The sequence below is a fragment of the Centruroides vittatus genome, unplaced genomic scaffold (assembly GCF_030686945.1).
Source record: "Centruroides vittatus isolate TY-2023 unplaced genomic scaffold, ASM3068694v2 contig_357, whole genome shotgun sequence".
In the NCBI taxonomy this organism is placed as follows: domain Eukaryota; kingdom Metazoa; phylum Arthropoda; class Arachnida; order Scorpiones; family Buthidae; genus Centruroides; species Centruroides vittatus.
In genome coordinates this window covers 1,774,203-1,799,062 of record NW_027122180.1, presented here as the reverse complement: position 1 = coordinate 1,799,062, position 24,860 = coordinate 1,774,203, and the positions used below count along the sequence as shown (strand labels likewise).

The window sequence follows — 24,860 nt, the reverse complement described above, 5'->3', positions numbered from 1 at the left end:
CAATACTGAAATTTTAAAGTTTTGAATGTTAAGTTGAAAATTATCTTCAATAATTAAAGTAATGATATGATTTAGTTTTGTAATTTTTAGAATAATAATTTACTTTATATTTTATTTGTAGCCTTCTATTAAGAAGCTTCCAATTTATAGGAATTTTGAAAGTGGGCTGCGACCTTACGTAGAAATTTGTCTCAATGGCTTTTTACTTGGTATTTATCAATTATACATCACTTATAAGGTAAAAATAATAATTTTAAAATTTGATTTATAATAAATAACACTCAATTCTCTAAAAAATCAGTTAAAAACACATAATAAATACAATTTGCAAAAATTTAACTACATCTAATTCTGTTTTTACACAAACTTTTTAAAAGTAATTTTGATTTAACATGATTTTTAAAAACAAAAAAAAATTTCTTTTTATATGAGTTGTTTTAATGAAATATACAAAAGGATTTATATGAATTAACATAATTTATCACAAAACATATTTTTAATGAAAAATCAAATAATTTGCATATAAAAAATATAAATTAAAGGTCTTGATCTAGCTAACAAATTGGGTAATCATTTTGTCAAGTATGATCCTAATGAGGAAAGCGCTTTAAAGTTTCAACGTGATCTCAAATCACTAAAATCATCTTATAGAGAATTATATAAAGGCCTAGCGACAATACGAACTGAGCCATTGATAACTGAATTTGTTCATAAGATCACTGTAGCATCAGCATCACAGGACATTATAGCTAATGTTGTATAGGTGTTCACAGTGATAGCAGTGATATTGCAATCATGTGTACATGTATACATTTATTGTCAGAAAGTGACAGTGAATAAAATCTTATTTATAACTCATTACATATTCTGCTCAATTTATACGTTTTTTTTTGTTTTTCAAGTGAAATTTATGTTCCTATAATACATTTTTATTTACATGCAATGTATATGAAATAAAATTTGATAACATGCAAAAAAAAATAAGATTCTAACAAGATTTTTCACATGGATTATTTCATTGTTTTTGTTAATTTCTTAAGTTCATAACCAATCTTCTAATTTTCCATATATACTATGTATTCTTTTTACATGATTTCTTTTACACAAAATTTTCATGAACCACTCTATCATGTTAAAACAGAATTAGGTGTATATGTTTTAAGAAAATTTGTGCCAATACTTTTCAGTTAAAATTAGATTTTTTAAACAATGTTTTGTATTATGTGACTTGAACACAATTTGAGTGAGAAATAATTGGATGATATGGAAAAAGATGATATGTTACAAAATCAAAGTTTCAAGTAAATTGATGTTGACGTTTTTATCATGTAATTATTTCAATTAAATATATCTACAAAATAGTGTGTTGGAGGTAGTACTAAACTGTCTTTTAATTTCTAAGATCTTTGATGGTGGTATATGAGAGATTATTAAATTACATTATCATCCATGCAGAATAATAATGTTTTGAATGATTATAACATATTACCTTCATTCACTGATGTCTTCAATTATTTGATATCGTTGATAAATTTTTGTGTGATATTACAAAGTTATATAATTATGTACTGGAAGTACAGTACATATATAACCTTCTAATATCTTATAAAAGCATGTAACATTCAAATAAATTTATGGATATTAAATGCTTAATTACTTTTTTCATTATCCAACCTCTGTGTTCTATGACCTAACTTGTTTTCAGGAATAGTAAACTTAAATATTTTCATTTAAAAGATATCTACATAAAAGACTTTACCATTATGTTTATTATGTTTCAGTAGGATATATGCTCAGATGTATCACAGTTTGCTGTGTATAATGTGAACTTTTATGCCCTAATTTGTAAGAGAAAAACAAGGATGCTAATTTATACATGGGTAGTAATAGTTCCATAACTATACTGTACAAATAACTGTAGAAATTAATAACAATATCTGAATGCAAAATAATACTTGGAATATGATAATTGGTTTTGTAGAAATTATAATGAACTTGCAATGAAAACAATTTCAGCCAATGATTCAATGAAATGAAATGAAGAGCAATGTATTAGCAAAATAAAACAGAAATTAATAAAATAAAAACAAAAAAGTGACGAGATGATGTTTGGTGGAAGTACGTAAGTATACAAATAAAAATTTGAATTAAAATGAAAGATTTTTTTAAAGTTTGGGCTGAAAAGTTTGTTGCATTATACACAGCAAAATATTGTTAAAATTTACCTGTACAATATTTTGCAATGTGATCTCAACACTCCCACTCAACGAACAACCTTTATCTCTGGTAATGCTTAAATTTTGGGAATGAACATTTCAAGCCTCACCCAAGGTCTGCTTCAGGTTAATTGTAAACAGGATTCCAAACTTAGAACGACTTTCCTTGGAACAAGTTCAAACTTTGAGTTTCAAACTAAATTGGAACATATGCGCATGCTATGGAGCATTGGCGTCTTCTTGCTTTTCGCATATGTAGCGTCAGGCATATGATAGGGCATTGCCGTCTTTAGAGTTTATACATTGCCCCGTCAGGCCAACCCTTTATATTTCGAGGGTCTCACAACTCCTAATGTGGTCAATGTGAAAGGCTCTTTTTATCAGTCTGGCGTTGGATAGGTCTGTGTCAGTGGTGCATGTGGATAGGACAATTCATCCTGCTTGTCTCTTGCAATGCTCAATAAAGTATATATAGTGGGGGACCTTTGATAGGTTAATTCAATACCTGTTTTGCTCACAATTTCTTTATACAAGGCATGAAATCGTTGGTTGTACTCAACTGTACTGTACCTGTTGGCGTGTTCCTGATTCCGAATTCCATTACAAGTCCATTGAGTATTGGGGTACCGTGTGTATCATGTGGTCTGGAATAGGCTCTTGTCAATCTACATATTAGTCCTTTTTTGTAACCATGTCCCACTGCAATGTGCTCAAGATTCTGTAGTTCAATTACAGTGTCTCTCCAATTGGAAGGGTGCATATATGCTCTCCTAACTAATGCCTGGAATGCTGTGACTTTATAAGTGTAAGGGTCAGTTGAGTTTGCCAGTATAAACCATGGGATAGGCTCCACTAAACGTTCCATCCAACAGAGAGTCCATGAGCACAAAAATTGACATAGTCTATGCTCGTTACACCACTGACCTAGAGGTTCACACAGATCTAAGAACCTTCATGTTGACCACATTAGGACCCTTGAAATATACACGGCCAGCCTGAAGGGGAGATGTATAAACTCTAAAGACAGCAATGCGCTATCATATGTATGGTGCTACATATACGAAGAGCAAGAAGTTGCCAACACTCCATGGCACACGCATATGTTCCAATTTATTTTGCAACTCAAAGTTTGAAGTTGTTCCAAGGAAAGTCATTCTAAGTTTGGAATCCTGTTTTCAATTAACCTGAAGCAGGTCTCGGGTGAGGCCTAAAACATTTGTTCCCGAAATTTAAGCATTACCGGAGATAAAGGTTCATTCAGTGGGAGTGTTTATTAACATCAGTAATCGGGTTAGAAGATATTAATCTCAGCAAATTGACATACATATGATATATATGTGACTATGGTCAAATTATCAAAAATGTTGAATGGATAAAAAATAGACACTGGAAATAATATCTGTACTGTATTATATTATAAATAAAATACATATGCATTAATTTACACATCACTGTCTCTCACAAAATAACTGTTGATTGTTTTTTGTTAAAAACAACTTCTTTAAAACTTTTTCTTGCAATATAGCTAATATATGTACTGTAATTTATGATGTATAAACAATGAAACACAAGCATGTTCAATGCTATTGTTTCTCTCATCATAGACAGTAAAGTGATGGATGCTGGAATTAGATTACTGGATGTGCTGAAGTTTAATAAAACTTATATATAATATTCATCTTTCTTTATATAATGCACTACAATTAAGTTATATAGTAGATTTATCAAACCTATTTTTTGTTAAAAAAATTATAAGTACAGTATTTGTATTTTTTTATCTTATAATAACAACAAAACTATAGAAAGACTATATTTTTATTTCTTACGAACATAAATAGAAAAATGAAAAATAAACATTTAGCTTCTACTTTTTTATTTAATATCTGTGTATTTTTCAGAAATAAATTTTGAGCATGATAATAGAATACCAAAAAACTTTCAATAAATCTGTGTAATTTATTTTATTAAATATAAATTCATTTGCTTTTATTTTTATGAACTAGTAACTAGTAACCAGAAAATGAATTTAGTAATATTTTTTAAATTTCTGCAACAATTATTTTTAAATTATAGAATTGTTTTATGCATTATTGAGGAAATGTCTTTTTCTCATTTTCAGTTTTTTAGAAGAAAAAGTGAAAATATAATATCTGAGTTAAAAGATAGAAATCATGAAGGTACATATATTTATCATTAATAAGAATATTTGTAAAATATTTGCATTCAGTAAATATGACGATTGAATATAAGTACAGTAAGACCCCACTTAACGTTGTCTCGCTTAATGATGATTCGATATAACGCGGTCTGCTCGAAGCCTTAAAAAAGCTCAAAATTTATACTAATTTTAATTATCACAGCATTTCAATGATTTGTACATTATACGATTATTTACAAACACGAACCAATCAGCAAAAGGTGGCAAAAGGGTGTACTTTCTTTAAATCTATGTTTGTTTGGTGCAATTTTGGAAAAAATATAACATCATAGATGCCATAGGAAATATCGACTTTGCTTGGCAAGAATTAACTGATAAATGCATGAACAGTGTGTGGAAGAAATTATGGCTGAAGGTATCCAAGAATTTTCAATGAGAAGAGCCTATCGCTGTTTTGTTAAGTTGACCAAATTGTCAACCTAATTGATACAGCATGACTAGGAAATGTATATAAACAGGATATTGAGGAGTTATTGCAGGTTTCTGGTGAGAGCCTTACCAACGATGACCTTCAAGAACCGGCAAAGGAATTCATGCAGAACTGGAAAATAGAGATACTGAAAACAAAGACCCAAAAAATTTCTCTACGGATTTCCTTAGTAAAAGTTTGGTAATGATAACCGAAATCATTGATCAAATTGTAGCAAATGATCCAGATTTTGAAAGGAGTGCAAAAGCAAAACGAGGCATTTTAGATGTGATCTTCTGCTACCGACATTTGCTTAAGGAAAGAAAAAAGCAACAAATGAAACTTCACAACTTTATTGCCAAAAAAAAAAAAAAAAAAACAAGAATTTCAGAAAAGTCAGGACCTTCATCACAAAAAATGAACTTTACATTTCTGTGACATATGTTAATGTGTTATTTAACATATATTATTATGCAGATTAATATAAAAATAACCTTAAAATTAAAGTATAATCTGTTTATTTTTGGTCGTGTGTTCACCTATTCCTATTTACTCTATGTTAAAATGACCTCGTTTAACGCTGTTTCACTTAGCGCTTTGTCATCTAGGAAAACATCCTTCACGTTAAGCAGGTCTTACTGTAATATAAATCTCATACTGTAATTCTTAATTTAAAAAAATGATCTCTTACCTATATTTTAAATAAATAACTTAAATAGTATTTTGATGAATCAGAATAAACTAATTTCATGATATTTTAGATATTCTCTTTTATTTCAAACATAAAAATGGATTTGTAACAAGAATATTTTAAAAATTTTCATATTAAAGACATCAATTAAACTATTTCTGAATAGACTGAAGATCTAAAAATGTACATAATTTTGTATGTTTAATAACATAAATTATAATAGTTTTCACTTTTCAATATTTTATTTTATGACTTTAATATTGCTTTTATTTCAATTTGTACAAGTTTTTTAAAAAATATAATTTACTAAAGAATGAAATTACAATGATTTTTAGAGCCTTTTCTGCTGTTTGGGGCTTGTCTAAGGTTAAAATCATCTGATTTAAAAATGTAAGTTATCTTATTTCTTATTCCATAATATGTTATTAGAAATTTTCAATTTAATTGAAACTTTTAATTATGTTAGTTTAGAAAATACACAAGTAATGAATATTATAGCAGTATAGCAGTATAACTTTGTCAGCATTAATACTGATACGGAGTTTAACATAAATGTGTTTTTTTTTTTTTTTTTCATTTCTACTTTTTATCTTTCTGTAAGGCTGGATTTCTATTCTTGCATAATGCTTAAAATACCAGATGATAAAACTAAAAGTTTACCCACATGAATTAGATAGAGAAGTTTTGCTCTGTCACAAGCTAGATTGGTGATATCAAGAGCCTGTAGTGCTGCTTTGCTTTGCATTGTGAGAAAATTCTAGATCTTGAATGTTTATAAACTAAGGACAGTTGAAAAATTTCTAAATAAAATTTATGAGTAAAATGTGATGACCCTTAAAAGTTGAAAATTTTATTATATTTATAGAATTCCAAGATAATCTGATCTCTTCAGAATAAAAATTTTAAAGATTTCACTGAATTGTCTTATAGCTATATTGACAACGAAGGATCAAGAGTTAAAGTTAACCAATTACCACTTACTTAACTAATATGCATTCTTATACTAAAAGTAAACTTTTAATTCCAATTGTTGATCTTTGGTTGTGAGTATGAACATTAAAGTCTTTCTTTGGATAACTTTCTGTTTATGATGACTCATTCTTTAATCACTCACAGATCTTTTATGGACTTTCACTTGATAAAAATTTTGTAAACATAAAATCCTTACAGTAAAGGCATTAGCCTACTATCCTGGGAGACTTTGAAATGAATCCAGACAGATCAAAAAAAGCCCAGGAATCTTTTGGTGTGGTCCATCCTAGATACATTGGGTTCTATTCCTATAGATACAAATATATATTACTTTAATTTTTATAACTTATCTTTACATAACTTTTTTATGAAAATTATTTGGTTCTGTAGCATAAGGCATTTTCAGCTATCACAATATTTAATATGCTAACATTACATTTGTGAATTTTGTAATGTATAATGAGTTTCTTAGGTGATCCTAGTTCATTTTATTGCCAAATTCCTTGCTCTACTTCTCTTACTAACATTACTCTTGCTAAACTTTTCATTGGATCACTTAGTTTTACTACTTTCTTTAAATACTACTCATGTATTATAATTGTATACTATAGCTAAACATGATGGATCATTTGAAAAATCACTTATATCAATCAAACAAAGTTTTATAAATGCATTATATTGACATGTTCAGAATTTAAAATGTGTAAGTTTACTCAGATAGCAATCATATTAATAAATAAGAAAATATTGACACTCCTAAAAACCTTAAAAGTTATATTAACCATTTTAATCTCTAATTTATATTTAACCAACCTTCTTCAGGATTAACTTGCATTTCAATGCAACCATTATTCATTTTGTAAGTTAATCCTGAAGAAGGTTGGTTAAATATTACTAAAAACATTAGAGATTAAAATGATTAATAATTTCATTGAAAACTTTCAGTGAAATTGCTAATATTCTACTGTTTGTTCAATACTTATTCAAATTTTCATAGCTGGTATTTTTAATGAAGAGAATAAATAAAATATAAGCTTTGATAAAATTCAATATAACTAAATAAAATTTGTTCATTTTACTATTATACAAACTGATAAATATATCTATTTTAAACTTTTTTTATTTCAATTAATCTTTGTTCTATGTGATAATTTTGGAAAAAGCAATTGTTTTTAATTTACATATTGCCTAAAATCTTATTTTATTAAATTGTGTATAGCTAATATTAATTTGAAATAAATTATATCTATTTCAGGAGAACCTCTGATATATCTCACAATTGTGTAAGTAAATTTGTAATCATTTATATTTTAATTAGATTAAATATTTTCTGTAAAATAAGAAGTGTTTTTGTAAAATAATTTTAATGTACTCTTGAAAAAATAATATAGTGACATTAAATTCAGTTTTAAAAAAAAGTACTTTTAATATCAATTTTCTTGATTGCTAGCAATGATAGAAAAACAAGTATAAAATTTCATAAATTTATGATGATAATAATAATTGTTATTAAATTTCCAGACATCAAAAAAACAAATTAATAATAATAATGATTCTTGAAGTTATAATAATTTCTTACTATTGGATAAACTTTTCAAAAGAACTGACAAAATATGAAACATATATAATATAATAACAGTTTGATACTAAATGAAAAACATTGAGTTTGGTATTTATTTTAAAATTTATAATTTTAAGATAAATTCAAATGTTTTAACAATTTTGAAATTGAATTATTTATGCAATGCTTTAACTGCATCAGTTCAAGTTTTAGAAAGTATTACGATAATTTTGTTTCACTCTGAAAGGATAAATTATTCTGAAAAATTGTAGCAAAATTTCATTCAATACTATAAATCATTTTACAATAGTTAAAGCCATATATGTAGTTTTACTTCATATTGATGATGTATGTATCTTTGCATTGATGCAAAGATACATACATCATCAATATGAACATGAACATCATCAATGCAAAGATTCAACATTTTTAATGTAAAACAATATTATTATTTGTAAAAAAATATATTTAAAATGGTTAATACAAATACAATTTTTTGAATGTTTTCAAAAATGTTGAGAATACTGACACTTGATTTTTAAATAATTTTCCATTTTTTTCATAAAAAAATTTCAGATGTGTTTTAATTGGTGAAATAACACATCATCTGTTTTTCAGGATCTTATAATGCCAGATATTCCTCACTCTCTCAACATTTCAGAAATGATGCAATTTATGCAAGTCAATGTAGAGTTTTTAAATCTGTTTTCAGATATGGATTGCAGGTAAAATTTATGTCTAATAATATTAGTGAATGTTTCATTTTAGTTTAATTACTTATTATTGGAATTTAATTACAATATTTTGTATATGTATAAATATAAAAAGTATTTAGGAAAATAATTATAAAATTATTAAACAAGATTTTTCTAGATTTTAATCAGGTTAATTAATTTATTTATTAAAAATGGAAGAATTGAAAAAAATAAAAAAATTAGAAATATAAATGGAATTCTAAATTATCTGAACATTAATTTTATACAATATTTTTTACATATACCAAAGACACAAACTAAATAATATTGTATTTTAATATATAACATCATATAATTATGTAAATTTATGCTTATTTTAAGGTTTTTATAAATAATAATGTATAAAAAATTTATTAATTATTTTTTAATCTATTTTTTTATCTTCAGAATATTTTAAAAATTCTGTTTCTTCTGCAAACTGCAAACTAATAATAAATAAATTGAGCTCACAATAAGTTTAAACTATTCATTTTTAGAAGAAATAGAATTTTTAAAATATTCTGAAGATAAGAAATAGATTAAAAAATAATTAATAAATTTTTTATACAATATTATTTATAAAAGCCTTAAAATAAGCATAAATTTACATTTGTATGAGTGTCATGTATTTAAAAACTTTTTACATATATTTAAATAAAATTTTATAAAAGTTCATACTTTAAAACAAATTATACTAAATGTAAAATTTTTCAAGTAGAAATAACATAGGTATGACACAACACTTCTATAACACAGTTTGAGAATTTGTGAAATCCTCTTGTTAAAATTTTACAAATTTTTCAGTGCAAACTCCACTATTCAATATTTTTTTATTCAAGTAAGCATGCATGTTGTCTCAAATTTGCTTGTGGATTTTAGAATATTGATATTTTCAATTTGCTTTGTGCCTTTTGTCAGGTTTACATTAATGAAAACTGATAGTGCAATTTTTTTCTTCTATATTCTAGCTTTCCTATCAACCTAGTGTCATTGTCGTTGTTTTCATACTTTAGCCTTTAAGACTCTCACTGTATTTTGTTTTTATAGATTGATCTTTGTATTTAGTAAAATTTATTTAAACATTTTTAGGTAAGTGTTGTTAAACTTTTTAACCATAGGTAAGTAATCATTTGTAAAAATGACAAATGAAAATAAAGCAATATCTTGGTATTCAAACACAAATTCTGGGAAAAAATTTGCTTGGTATGTGACTGAAGAAACACATCCTGCTAGAACAAAGTTTTGATTTATAACATATTTTTATTTTTATTTTGTCATCCATAAAAATGAAAAAGTTACTGTTATTTCTGATCAAGATTAACAAAAAAGCTCAGAAGATGATAACACTTTGTAAAAAAGAAAACACCCTCCTTTAACTAAATTTAATATTAATGCATAATACAGTACTTTTAATTGAGATTGTTAGTTAATTATTTATTGCTTTAAAAAACATATTTCTCTTAATTCCAAAAAAGAATAGTACACTTTTGTTAAATTTTGGAACCTAACCCTATGATTTGCAATAGTCCTTTGTTTTGTACAGCACAGATTTGCATAACACAGCACTTTTTCAGAACCTAACTACTGTGTTATATGAGGGATACCTGTATATATATTTATGTGATTGAAAAAAGCATAAATAACAAACAAAACATCAACATAAATAATTTTATTTCTTATTTATGATAGATAAATATTTCTAAAAGCCAAATTAATCATTTGGATAATGATATTTAATCAAATAATAGAACTTGATTTAAAAGTAATTGCTGAAAATAATCTGGTTTTAAATAGTGTTGACTGTTAAAATTTGGACTTTAGTTTTTATTTATTTATGATAAATTTCAAAATATTGTACTCTTAGTTACAAACAAGAAATTGGTTTATATAAAATTTGTACAATATTCATAGTAGATGCTCCTTGTATTTAAAAATTAAATAAATTAAAATGCCTTCTTGTATTGTAAAATTACAAATTATTTTTGTTTTTGTGGATTTTTATATTAAATTTTCAATTTTTGAACTAAATACTAAATATTTTTCAGATTATGTAAAATTCCAAATAATGCAAGTTTTAAATCATCCTCTAAGTATAATTCAAATAAAAAAGAAAATACTTTACTTTCTCAACAAAGAAGTAGTGATGGAAAATTGAAAAGTAAGCTTGTATTTAAATTATATCTGTTATACGAAATAATTAGAGTTTTTATTATTTTTAAAATTTTCATTACAATAAAGAAACTTTCTAACACTAGAACCAGAAAGATTTATTTATGTAGTTATTAAGTTTACCAACTCCCAAATAGTCAATTCTGGGATTTTTCCATTCCAGGAATAAAAGCTTTGGAAAATTTGATATTTTTCATTTTCAGCAATATCAAAGCACCACCCCCGATTTTTTTATTCTGTTTTTATATAAACTCAAAAGTTGATTGTCATGTTGAGTAGATACAAGAAAAATAAGCCTGAATTCAATCAATCAATCAATCAAATCTTTATTTGTACTAGGCTATTGCCTGTTACAACAGGGTGCTATAATTAACACCTAACAACAGTAAACCACCATTAATTTTAACATAAAACACAACAAATTTCAGCATCTTATACTATTTACATATTTTCATTAACAATAACATTTTTAATTATTTTTAGTTCAGTTAGTTTGCTTATTTTTAACTCACACAGTTACAACGAATTTTTGTGTATAATTATATAGTTTATATATTGTTACAATCTTTGCTGTATGAAAAAAAACCATACATAGAATTTTCCATAGTGAAGTTACCTAGAGTGAAGAGTGTATCAATGTCGTAACTCTATTGCCTCCTTACACTTACAAAACATATGAAATTTTGAGAATTTGTCATTATGTCTTGGTCAGCCACAATTAGAATATTCGTAAAATTTGTTATTAATTATTATTGTTGCTTTGTTTAGTTTAAGTTGAATAAAGAATTTTTTAATATTAAAGGATAAGTGTAACATATAACTATTATTATATGGATATTCCAAGATTATGCTATACCACTCCAGCATATTCTGATTATGAAGATCTTCAATATCCTGAGACAAGGAGATTTCTAATACATTTTGAATCAGTTGGGCACTTAACTGTTCCATAAGCAGTCCTATAGAGAAACCATAACTATTAAGAATTTTTGATAATTGGTCTACCCAATTTCTGCTGTGCACATTCACCCTTCTGAATTCAAGAATTGAAGAATATAAAAAATTTTAAAGTCTTTGCTAAATTCTATGAGTCTCCCAGTGAGTCTGGGAGAGTTGGCAACCCTAGCCATTATCTCAATCTGCAAAATTATTACTGTAACTATAATAATGAAGTGATAGAATTCATAAATGCATATCAAGATTATTGTTGGTCTAAGCATTTTATATAATATTTTTATTTTAATTTATGAATACTAAAACAAATTTAAACATCAGATATATCATTAATAATTATCTTCTAATTCTTAAAAATATTTCAAATATTAAAAAATTTTTTACTTCTAATAATGATATATTATAATTTACAAACTGTTTAAAATTAATATATTGATTTTAAAAATACTGAAGAATTTACATACCTGGAAAAGAACAATAATGATATATCTAAGCATGATGATTATGCCTAAGGAATCAAAGAAACAAAAATTTTACATTTTTTATTTCAAAAAGCTGGAGAATAACAGTTTCAAATAATATATTAAAAAAATTCTTTATATATAAATGTCACACTGGAATAAAACTACTGTAAAGTAAAAATGTGTTAATTATTTGAGAAAAGACTGTTTTTCATTTTTATTAAGAAATAGGAATATTTTTAAGTACATGTTTTTTTAATGTTTATTTAAAAGAAATAACAATAACAATTGACTGGATATAATACAAAATAACAACACAAAAACCACTAAATTTCAGTAAAGTGAGTTTTGTTGGATTTTAGAGGTTTTTGTGTTAATTACAATAAATTTTACAGCTTTTTCCCCACATTTTTTATCAATAAGTAATCTTCTATGTGAATTTTTATGAATTTAGAGTTGAATTTATATGGTTTAAAGATATAATAAATTTATATATTTTGATCTTAAAATGTGTTGATTAAATATTAGATCAGATAAGTAACAAATAAATTTATATACGTGTTTATTTCGGTTAAGTAAATTAATTAATTTACTAAAAAAATTTATTTAAAATTTCAGTTGTAAGTTATATAAATGCTTCTTTTGTTGTACGTTACCCAATAAAATAGTTTTTATATAACTGTTGTATAATTTGTTGATTTCAATAAATTTAAAATGATATATTCTTTAATAATGCATACTATTTAAAAATAATATGAAAGAAAACATAAATTCTGTGTCTCGTATTATTAATAAAGAATTTCAAGCTCACAATTTTTAAAGACTAACATTTAGTTAACCTTATTGTTATTTTATTTTTTATTATATTTTAATATATTTTCTATTAACTGGATAATAGACAATAAGAAAAACACACCTTTAGAAATCCAGCAAATAAATTTACTAATAACGTTTTCGATCGGTTTAATCGATCCTCCTCAGTTATGATGAAAATAGAATGTGAAAATAGAATGCAAATTTAAAAATAAATGATAAACCAGAATTCTAAAATAAATACATAAATACATAACTGAAATCATAGTTGTGAATAATAAATGAATAACTACAGAAATAAAATAAACAATAAAAAGTAAAATTAGACGAACAAATGTCCCTTAATAAAATTAACTTTTATAAAAAGACTGCCAATTAACAACTCGCTGCAAGTGATAAAACATCTTAATACCATTTTTCTGGTGGACAAGGAATACATGACAGTCTTGGACTTCAAATCAATATATCCATCTATAAAAATACCTCCTTGTTTTTGTGCTATAAGGGTTTACCAACATCATTGATGCACGAAAACATCACAATCATATACTGGAGCTGGTGCATCTTATATCTTACACACAATTCTTTGAATTTGAGAACAAGGTATACTTAAAAGGAAGAGGAGTACCCATGGGCAGTCTCACCTCAGCAATACTTTGTGAACTGGTGGTGCGACAATTAGAAAACAAAATTCTACCCAAATTCCAACATCTTATCATTTTATATGCTAGATATGTTGACGATATCTTCATCTTGTGGCAGAGAAAACCAAACCTGCAGCAATTTTTAAAAGAGATCAATGATAACCCCTACAGATTATTCCTACAATTAGACTAGGAGAGTGAAACAACAGTAAACTTTTTGGATATTTCCATCTCTTGCAAATATGACGAAATTTGGACCAAGGTATACAGGAAACCATGTTTTCAACCCATTTTAATTCCACATAACTCTGTGGATCCTCTCCACATCAGACTGGCAATCTTCAGATCCTTGATAAGAAGCACATATACATATTGTACCGTCATAAGTGACACCATAACAGAGCTGAATTACGTCTTAAAGATCGCAGAACAACAGTGTTATCCAATAGAAATGATTCAGAAGTTGATCGCAACCTTTCAAACAGCAAAACGTCAGAATACATCAAGGGTCCAGAAACAAAGAGTGGTTTTGAATTATTTCCCCTTTTTAAGAGGAATACATAGGAAAGTAGCCAGAACTAATAATTCTATTTTCATCGTAACTGAGACGGATTAATTAAACCAATCAAAAACGTTTTTATTAGTAAATTTATTTGCTGGATTTTTAAAGGTGTTTTTTTCTTGTTATATTTTATTTATAAACTTTATAAAAACAGAAAAATAAAGAAATACTTAAAAAATTCTTTACAGCTATAAATAATATAGTAAAACCTCATCAAGTTTAAGGGTAAAAAAATTTCAACTTTGAGTTAGAATTTAAAACTCAAATATCTCAAATTTTTCTATGGCATCATGGACAGTGAATGGAGAATGCATGTGACAATGGGTTTCAGTTATAAGTACTGATGATTTTGACTTAATGTGACCATATTATATGGAAAAACTGATATATACTGTGTCCAAGACCTGTTGACAGCTTCAAGTTAATGCAGTTCAACTTAGCAAGGTTTTACTGTATATTTAACTGATGTATTAAATGTAATAAATTTGTTTAATATAAATGGGCTTTAAGTTTTTTTTTTTTTTTACTATACTTAAAATAATATTACAAATTTAGAAACATAGACAAATAAATGCAAAATATAAACTGAAATTTTTATTTTATATATATATATATTAAATATTATTAATTATAAATATTAAATATATTAATAATAATTTTTTTCTAGAAAATAATACAGAAGATATGATTATTGAACATTTTTGCCCATGGTAAGTTTGTTTTGTCATTTTGAAATGCTTAATATTTAAATACATTTATATTTAGATATATATTTAATTGTAGTTATTATACTGTATCTATAATAAATATAATTTATTTGATTATAATGGATATCTACCTGCACTATATTTTATCTATTGTAAGTAATACATTTGTTGAATTTCTGGGTTTTTCCCTTACAATATTAGAAAAGTCATGAAATTATAAATATGAAAATTTTAACAGGAAAGCAATTTAGAAAGAATAAAATGTTTAATTTTAAAAACATTTTACTCATGTATTCTATCAAAAAATGAATTTTTCCTGAACATAGTATGTTAATATAAACTATTTAAATTTGAAAATATTAAAAGTGGATGGATAGAATAAACCTCAACCTTTAATTTAGCAGATGCAATTAAACATTTTTTTTATTTAGTTATTATTAATTGTTGGATAAAAATTGTTATTCATTCTATATTTAAATTAAAACCAATCAAAAAAATTGACTCTTAAATAATTTTTATTTATTGTGATAACAAATTAAGTTGACATAATTAGTAATTAATGTTACATTATTGCACTAGAAAAATAAATTTAACAAACTTTGTTATTTTTAGGCATGGATTATCATTGGGAAAAATGTGGGATGTTATAGAGAAGTATCATTCTGATGGGAGTGGTAAGTATATATACATTTTTTTAAAATAATTTTTTATGTTTGCATTTTTGAAAAATTTTTTTTTGATTTTTTTTAACACATTAAATTTGATAGAATATATGATTAAATAAATAGTGATAAAGTGAATAGCATAAAACAAATATAGATTATCCTACAAAAACTATGAAAATTGAAGACTAAATACCAAAGCATTTTGAAGTCTTCTACATAACTATTCACAACGATTGGAACACAACAGTTGACTTTACTAGTGTTAATTGTGTTCCAACAGTTATGAATAAATATGGAAAAGACTTCAAAATGTTTTTTATAATTTTCCTAATACATTCTCTCCTGAATTATTAATTTTTATTTTTACAATAGGTTATCTTAGTTTGGTTATGATGTTTGTATATATTATTTTCACTAGATAAGTTATATAAGGACAAAACAGGAAAAAAAAAATGAATCTAGCACTTGTTAAAATGGAGAATTTTAAATATTTAAAATAACAATTTTGAAAAATGTACACAACCTTTAAAAGTTGAAAAGTTAAATAATGTAGAATATACTAAATCAAAGAAAGTTGAATCCAGTAAAGAATAAGAATTTTTACAAAGATTAATAATGTACAGTATGTATTTGCAGAAACTACATAAACTTTATCACATATTAAAATGTGATAATCTTTTTAAAAGCTTTTTTTCATTTTATTTGTATTTAAGCATAACTCTTTTAGTTTTGATTTATTTTTTAAAAGTTATAAAACATATAATAATTAAAATACAGAAAGTTTTATAATTAAATATTGGAAATTATAATAAATAACTATAGTAAAATATATGAAGTTTGTTATTGAATGAAAAATTTAAAATATATAAAAGAACATTATTGTATATGAAAATTAAATAGATTTAATGTAGAGTGACCCAAAAGTCATTTGACTGATATATATTTTTAATAGATTACAGTAAGAATGGTTAAAACCAGTTTGGATCAGCTGAGTGTCATTTGTGATTCAGTTGCTTCCATTGAAGTGATTGAACCATAAATGACAATGTTCCAAACTATGCTAGCCAGGGCTGGATTTACCAATCCAGGGGCCCTGGGCACAAATTCGGTGTGGGTCCCCCCTTTAAGAGTAGGCAAATTTAATGGTTTAGAAAATTTACACAAAATACTGTACTTTCAATTAGATTTGAACTAGGAAGTTGTAAATTTCATTTAAAAATAAGGTTATTGTAAACATACATATATTTTATTGTGTAAAACTAATTATTTTAATTTAACTGAAAAATACCTATGTGAAATTTTTTCCCGAAATTTTCCAATGTTTCATAGGTTTTTTTCCGGGTTTGGTTTTCTCTGCCTGTTGCCCTCATGATTAGGCCACACTAGGCTATCGCGGTAATAGAAAATATTATGTTTAAACATAATTTTTTTTAGTTTTGTGGGGGCCCTGGGCACAGGCCCCAAATGCCCTTATGTAAATCCAGCCCTGATGCTAGCTATGTAACAAATAAAAGCTGTTCCAAACTAGTTTTAACCACTCTTAAAATAATTTTAAAAATATGTCATGCATAACTGATTTTTAGATCATCCTATATCTCTAATTTATATTATCAAAATTTAAACTTAAATTTTATTAAAGCTTATTTGATACAAAGATTAAAATGTTTATAAGTGTAATTAGCAATCTCTTTCTATCTCTGCCATTATTCCTTTTTCCTCTTGCCAGTCAGACTTTTTTTTTTTTTAATATAATTTTGATAACAAAAACTAAACATAATATTTATTTTTGATTATTTGTGATATTTAGACTGATAATGTATTTAATAGCTAATGTAATATTAATTTCTTTGTGTTATACCAATATATATATAACATTTTTTATGAGATAAAAAGTAATAAAAATGGAAAGGATTAGGAAAGAAGCAAGTGCATTTATCAGATTAAGTAATCATTTATGAAACACATGAGATTATTTCTCTTAACATGTATGTCAATTGTTATAGAATTTAAATTATAACTATGAAATATATTTATTTTCTTTATATTTTTTGATGTATTTTTTACCTTATTTTGTTTTTATTTTCTTATATGATTTAATATTACATTTCCATTCTGATTATTTACACTCTACAGTGTTGTTTAAACACCTACTTATTTATCAGTTAAAGTTGGTTTTATATTCTTGTTATAACATATATCTTCAAATAACTAGGTATATAGCATAGTAATAATAATACATTTATTTAAAATAAATTATATATATTTTGATATTAAAATATTGTTTTATTATAAATTATTTTTCAGAACATTGTTTTCTTGAAATATTAAGGAAATTCTTTTTTACACAACATATTCTCTACTCAGTTTTGATTGGTCGTCCTATTGTTATTGTTGGAGAGAACAACAATGAGTTTGAAACTCAGATACGTGTTTTTGTTAAATGTTTAGGTTTATTAGTGCCACGAAAAAACAGGTATGTCTTGTATAAGATTATGATATTTCAGTTATAAAATATGTCTACATACTTATGTACAGTATGTGTCTGGAATAATTTAATGTAAATCAATAACATTATAATCATTATCTTACTAATACAGTTGAACTCAGTTATAATAACATTCAAGGGGACAATCCCTTGAATGTCATTATAACCAGGATGATGATATAGCCAGGTTCTGTGGTGTCTGAGATAAACATGTAAAAATACAGTATGAAACCATATGCATTAATGCATTGACCCTTTATTACACTATACATTATACATTATATATCCATTGCTTTTAATGCTTAAAAAAGTCAGTAATTTTGTTTTGAGTCTTTGGCATTTTCCAATTCATGTTGTTTAAGTCATTTTGGAGATGAGATAGAGTAGCAAATGTCATGTCTTCTGTTTGGGAAGATGATTTGAAGAATTGAGGTTATATTTTTGAAGTTGCAATTGCTTCATTTTGCATAGAAATAAGTTCCAAATTTGCAATATTTTCACATTCATCACCATATCATCATAATGGCTAGCTCTCTCTTGTACTTCCACTATAATGTCAGAATCAGAATTTATTATACTGATTATAATGTCATCTGCTTGAATATACTGATGCATCTCCTCCACATTTGGGAGAATTTCAGTGTTGATATTGTTGTACCACTCAGATTCTTCAGACTCTAGCTTTCAGCCTATGTTTGCTTTACACTACTTTGCTTTTATGAAAGATCTATATTAGTACCTGTTTTCACTAACCATAAGAAATCTAAAGACAATTTTTGCGTTTAAGAAAAGGTGAAAGCAAAAATAGCACTTGGTGTTTGTTTCGCAGCTAGTTGTTTTAGAAATTGTGAGCTCCCAGAGAAATGAGAAGCATCTTCAAGCTCTTTCCCTGGGAACTAAATTCAGCATCAAGTCACAATAACTTTGAATGGTGTCATTAGGCCACTGTGCTTGATTCAATTTATTTTGTACTTTTCTTAACAAGTATAAAATGAGAAAATGAAAAGTATATTGCTTCTGTGGATTCAAGTATGTACAAAATGTGCAGTTCCATTAAGTTATCCTTACTTAAGAGGAAAGCATCCAATCTTTTCAAAAAGCTAAGACAGAAAGAAAGAGTGAACAATGGTGATGAAAGTTTTACAAAAGTGGAATGTAAAGGGAGTCTTGGATGGTTTGATCAGTTTTTGAAACAAGCAGTTTCATACCTTAAAAGTTACTACTGGAAAGTGTGTTTCTGGTGTAGCTTCACTAACTACATAGTACTTAAATACACAGCCTACATAAATGAATAGAAATTATCATATTCTTGTTTTTATTAATTTTTACTATGTGTTAGTATTATTTTATGTGTTTGTATGATTTAGCAAGTTAATTTTGAGTCTGAAAATGCCCAAAAATTTCTCCATTAATGGTATATAAATTAATAGTAGTCTTTTGATAATTAGCACTGAGTTTAGCATTAACACAATTTTTCTTATCTCACAAGTGCTTTTGATGATTAAAAGTTCATCATCCTCAGGCAAAAAAGAACAACTTTGAAGAAATAGAATGTGCAGAGTGTTCCAAGTAGAAAATGGAAAAATTTTTCTTGGCAATTTTTAAATTTAACATTCGGTAATTCCATTGGTAACGTGCAACAATCGATGAGAGAAATAGTATCGCCCTTCTGACAAGAGCCGCTATGATATATGAGATCTTGTTGGACTTATGATGCACTATAAACTGCGGCCCTTCTGGCAACTTCTGTATCCACATATCCAAAAACGTTATAGATTGATCCCGCTCCTTTTCCCAGGTGAAATGGATGGTGGAATAGACTCTTGATAGTTGCTTCTTCAACTATAAAGAGTCTATTCCACCATCAATTTCACCTGGGAAAAGGAGCGGGATCAATCTATAACGTTTTTGGATATGTGGATACAGAAGTTGCCAGAAGGGCCGCAGTTTACAGTGCATCATAAGTCCAACATAGTATATATCATTTCGGCCGATGCCTTTCAACCACCCCAGTATGTCAACGTTGCCATAGCAACTCTCGTCAGAAGGGTGATACTATTTCTCTCATCGCAAACTCTAATAAAAGTTGAATTGGAAATCATAAGAATGGCAGTATATCATGCTGGATTCACAGGTGCCAAATTTAAGCACGTACCACGTAGGGTAAAAGATTCCCTTTTCCCGTTTACTACACTAAACAGCAAAAAAGAAATGTCTAGAGTGCAATCAGCATTGCCGTACCTAGGAGCACCATCCATACTTATTAGCCATATTTTCCAGCGGTACAGCTTTACACTTCCTTTAACTCCCCTACCCAGCCTACGCAGGAGTGTATGCAATGATTGAGATAAAGTCAACGTTTTATAAAAATCGGGAGTATACGCAGTGCAAGTAGAAAATCCAATAATGGGGATAACAGAGAGGTATATAGGGGCAACAACAAGAATGCTCGCTTGCCATATCGCAGAACATCAGAAGGATATAAACAAAGGAAGACAAACCACAGAGCTCGCCAGAAAAGTTCTACAGCAGGGCTATAACCCGCTATGGTCAAAAACAGCATTGCTCAAGCACTGTAATAATAGAAGGATTACATTTATTTGGGAAGCACTCCTCACAATGACCTCAGATGCATGCAACGTCCCCACCCTCAACTTGCCTGAAATATGGGTTACTTTATACCAGCATCTAAACAACCAAACGTGCTGAGAGTCACACAATTAGCATGATTGCTCCTCAACGCATGTGCAGCCAGTCGTGTGGATTTAAGATTTTTTGAACGCCTGAAAAAGCTTGTTGCACGTTACCAATGGAATTACCGAATGTTAAATTTAAAAATTGCCAAGAAAAATTTTTCCATTTTCTACTTGGAACACTCTGCACGTTCTATTTCTTCAAAGTTGTTCTTTTTTGCCTGAGGATGATGAACTTATAATCATCAAAAGCACTTGTGAGATAAGAAATATTGTGTTAACACTAAATCCAGTGCTAATTATCAAGAGACTATACAATTTTGGCATGAGTTTTTATTTATCTATTTCTATAAATTAATAGTAATTGTTTCATTGCCTTTTACCATTTCAACTTATGAAAGATTTTACAGGAACATTACTTTTAGATAATAGGGAAAGCCCTGTATTTGGCTTATTTGAAAATTGTTTTAAAACAGATCATTTTAAAACAGATTTATAGGTAATGACATAAAATTTAAACAAAAATGTAAAGCATTATTATTTTACATATTTACATGAATTATATCATATCTGGTTGGAATCGTAAAAAAGGATAGACTTTAAACTGACCCAAAATTATTTATATGGTCATTATTATTTGAAATTATTATTTTAATATGGAATATTTTCATTTGATTTATTAAATTGGTTACTGAAGTATCAGAATATCAATAAGTACTATTTACTTATCAAATACCATAGAAACTCATTTTTGATATTTTCTTTATTATTAGTAAAATAATTTTAAATATTAATAAAATATAAATTTTAAAAAAATCAATGCTTTTTTTTAGACCTTCTTGGATGGAATTATGGCGAACTAGCCCCATTAAGGAAGCTGAGTTAGATAATTTAGCTATTCTTGGACTAGGTTGTACACCTAATAATAGTATAGATACTTTAATTCCTTCATCCAGAATAGTAAGTTTAATTTTATTTACAACTATAGTATATTTTTAAAATGATATGATAATTTTGTTTAAAAACATTTTCTCATTTATAAAATAACTAGCTGACCCGGCCACGCGTTGTTGTGGCTCAAAATGTATCTATTATAAATGTATAACACTTCCCCCGTGAGGGAAATTTCAAAAATTCTCTTCTTAGTGTACATTCTCTTGACGTACTCTATTAAAACGCAATCAAAAACGCATCTAAAATAGTATAATAAAAGCCGAGTTCTTCACAGTAAGCCTTAATCCCGTCACTTTTCCCGCTGGGGAATATCGAAAAATCCCTTTTTAGTGTATATTCTGTTGACGTAACCTATTAAAACGCAATTAAAAACGCAAAAAACCGCATGTAAAATAGTATAATAGAAGCCGAGTTCTTCACGGTAAGCCTTAATCCCGTCCATCTCCCCTCACTGGGGGGAATTTCGACATGTATATTATATAAAAACACGTGCGTATTCGAATGCAACGTTGTGTCAAAATTTCAAAGGAATCGGTAGGAACAAACGAACGTTATATTTTATTTATATAGATAGATAGAAAATGATCTGCTTCAGTCCATTCTCACAGAAAAGCATAATTCCTCACAGAAAAGCAAACTTAGGTCGTCGGAAGTTAGCGCCATCTGTTGGACATAAAAGTCATCTGTTAATCCATATATAAATATATTTTTGAAAGGGGGGAAATGGTGTAGGGGTATGAAAAATAGATAGTAGCCGATTCTCAGACCTACTGAATATGCATATAAAATTTGGTAAAAATCGGTAAAGCCGTTTCGGAGGAGTACGGTAACAAAAATTGTGACAGGAGAATTTTATATATAAGATTATACATATTTTTTTCTATTTGAATTAGAAATTTAATTTTTAAAAAGTAAGGATTTAAGCGAAATTCATATAAGTTAGAAAAAAGTTCTTCAGATTAATCAAAGATTTATCAAAGTTGAATTAAATGGTCAATAAAAATATTAAAGAGATAGCTGCCTATTTTAACTCCTTGGATCTCGGGCTAATTAAATACTTTTTAATTTTAATGTAGTTAAACATCAAAACGAAAAAAAACGAAAGAAATGTGTTAATTTTGAAGAAAAAGCTTCAAAGTACAATTTCCTTTGTCTCGCCTTACCGCGAAATCTGACACCGATGTGTCATTGTTTACACAGCTGGATGACCTTGAGAACAGCTGGTGTCGTCTTTCGCGGGACATTCTCATGAAACTCTCAGGAGGAGAAGGGTAAAAAGTAGGGTGAATACTAGATGGCGGTATATTTCTAAATATTTTTTTAAAATTACGATTTTAATTGAAATTCCCGACCCCCCGACTTAATTAAACATATATATAATAAAATCTATTAATTAAAAAAATTAAAAAACTATTGGATGCTGTTTTTGACATCAGAAAATAGCTTTAAATAACTTTACCGAAGTAAAATCGACGCACTAGAACTTTAGAAAGATGAATAAAATTTTATAAAAAATCCCATAAAAAAAACCATTAAGCGTTAATCACGCGTCATTAAAGGTTAATTAAACTCGCAATAAAATTTTTTCGCGCGGGTAAAAATTTTTCAAAAAATTTGGAGACAGAAAACATCCGAAAAATCAAAAAAAAAAAAAAAAATTTTTTAGGGGTCCTAAATTAAATTTTAAAATTGTTGATTATAAAATAAGATAAATTTAAGACCTTGAGAAAATGCTAAAGTAAACATTATGAAAACATTTTTCTTTAAATGTTTATCCCATGTTTGATGAATTTTGAATGTTAGCTATATTAAAATTATTGATAAACTTTGATTATTTTTCAATATAATTTATAAATTTATAAAAATATTTATTTCCCAGGAAAATATAAGAAATTATTTAAAATTATTAGAACAGGATGAGTCAAAAATCCCTTGCATTCTTTTTATTCCAAAAGTATTGAAAACATGTTTTATTAATGTATATACATAGGAAGTCTTGTATGGAGAATTAGATGGAATATTTTTGTTGATCTTGAAAATCACTTTCAGGGTCACTTATATTGTTTCTTTTTAAAAAACAGAGGTAATGCGAAAGTAACAATAATGAACTTAAAGAGCACTGTTTAATTGGTCTAAAGCCATTTTCTGAATTTGTAAATCAGCATAGTGTAAACAAATGTTCAAGGTATTAATCTTTTTTAAAAATGAACTTTAAATTCATGAGGAGTAAAAGTGATTTTGTTTTAAGTGATCTTAAAAATAATTTTCAAGATTGTCAAAAAATGTTCCTTCAAATTCTTCATGTTCCAATTTCCTATATAACTACATTAACAAAATTTGTATATCTTTAGTACTTTTGGAATGAAAAAGGGATGAATGGGACTTTTGACTCACCTTGTATACCTTTTCTCAAAACATTATATTTATAATTCCTCTTCACTCCTCTAAACAGATCACAATTATGTTTGCTTCAATAATTTTCAATTAGATGATTTTTATTAAAATCAAAATTTCTGTCATTGTCATAGTAAATAAAAACTGAGAATCTAATTATTTCATTAGAAATATTATTAAAAAGTGAATATACTTTAATGTTCTCAATTGTTAAAACTTATCTTCAGAATGTATTTGCAAAACTATACAAAATCTTAAAATAATTATTAAAAACAAACAATATACATTTTGTCGTCCATATTATTATTGTAGATTACAATAAATTACTACCATAAAACTCCAACATTTGCTCTTTTTCTAAGAATCTGAAATTTTTAAATTATTGTTTTGTGACAAATCTTCAAAAATGAGCCTTTATGGTTAAAAACATTAAAGGCAAATCTATTTTTTGATAGCATTTAATAAAGTATTTGGTCTTTCACTTTATTTTAGTCTATTATCATAATATTTATAGATGAATAAAAATTATGATTGTTACTATTGTATATGTTTTTATAT

General features: G+C 26.7%; 1 protein-coding gene across 1 annotated transcript in view; it reads left to right on the top strand.

Moving 5' to 3' along the window:
* Positions 1 to 24,860, top strand: part of LOC136974818 (uncharacterized) — a 56,230-nt gene that overhangs the window by 25,804 nt on the left and 5,566 nt on the right. Inside the window, exons 10-19 of the mRNA XM_067269766.1 lie at positions 122 to 238; positions 4,336 to 4,393; positions 5,870 to 5,924; positions 7,762 to 7,789; positions 8,686 to 8,792; positions 10,847 to 10,959; positions 15,072 to 15,114; positions 15,724 to 15,785; positions 18,081 to 18,249; positions 21,788 to 21,914. Coding sequence (XP_067125867.1) covers positions 122 to 238; positions 4,336 to 4,393; positions 5,870 to 5,924; positions 7,762 to 7,789; positions 8,686 to 8,792; positions 10,847 to 10,959; positions 15,072 to 15,114; positions 15,724 to 15,785; positions 18,081 to 18,249; positions 21,788 to 21,914 — 879 coding nt within the window. The remainder of the gene's footprint in view (positions 1 to 121; positions 239 to 4,335; positions 4,394 to 5,869; positions 5,925 to 7,761; positions 7,790 to 8,685; positions 8,793 to 10,846; positions 10,960 to 15,071; positions 15,115 to 15,723; positions 15,786 to 18,080; positions 18,250 to 21,787; positions 21,915 to 24,860) is intronic.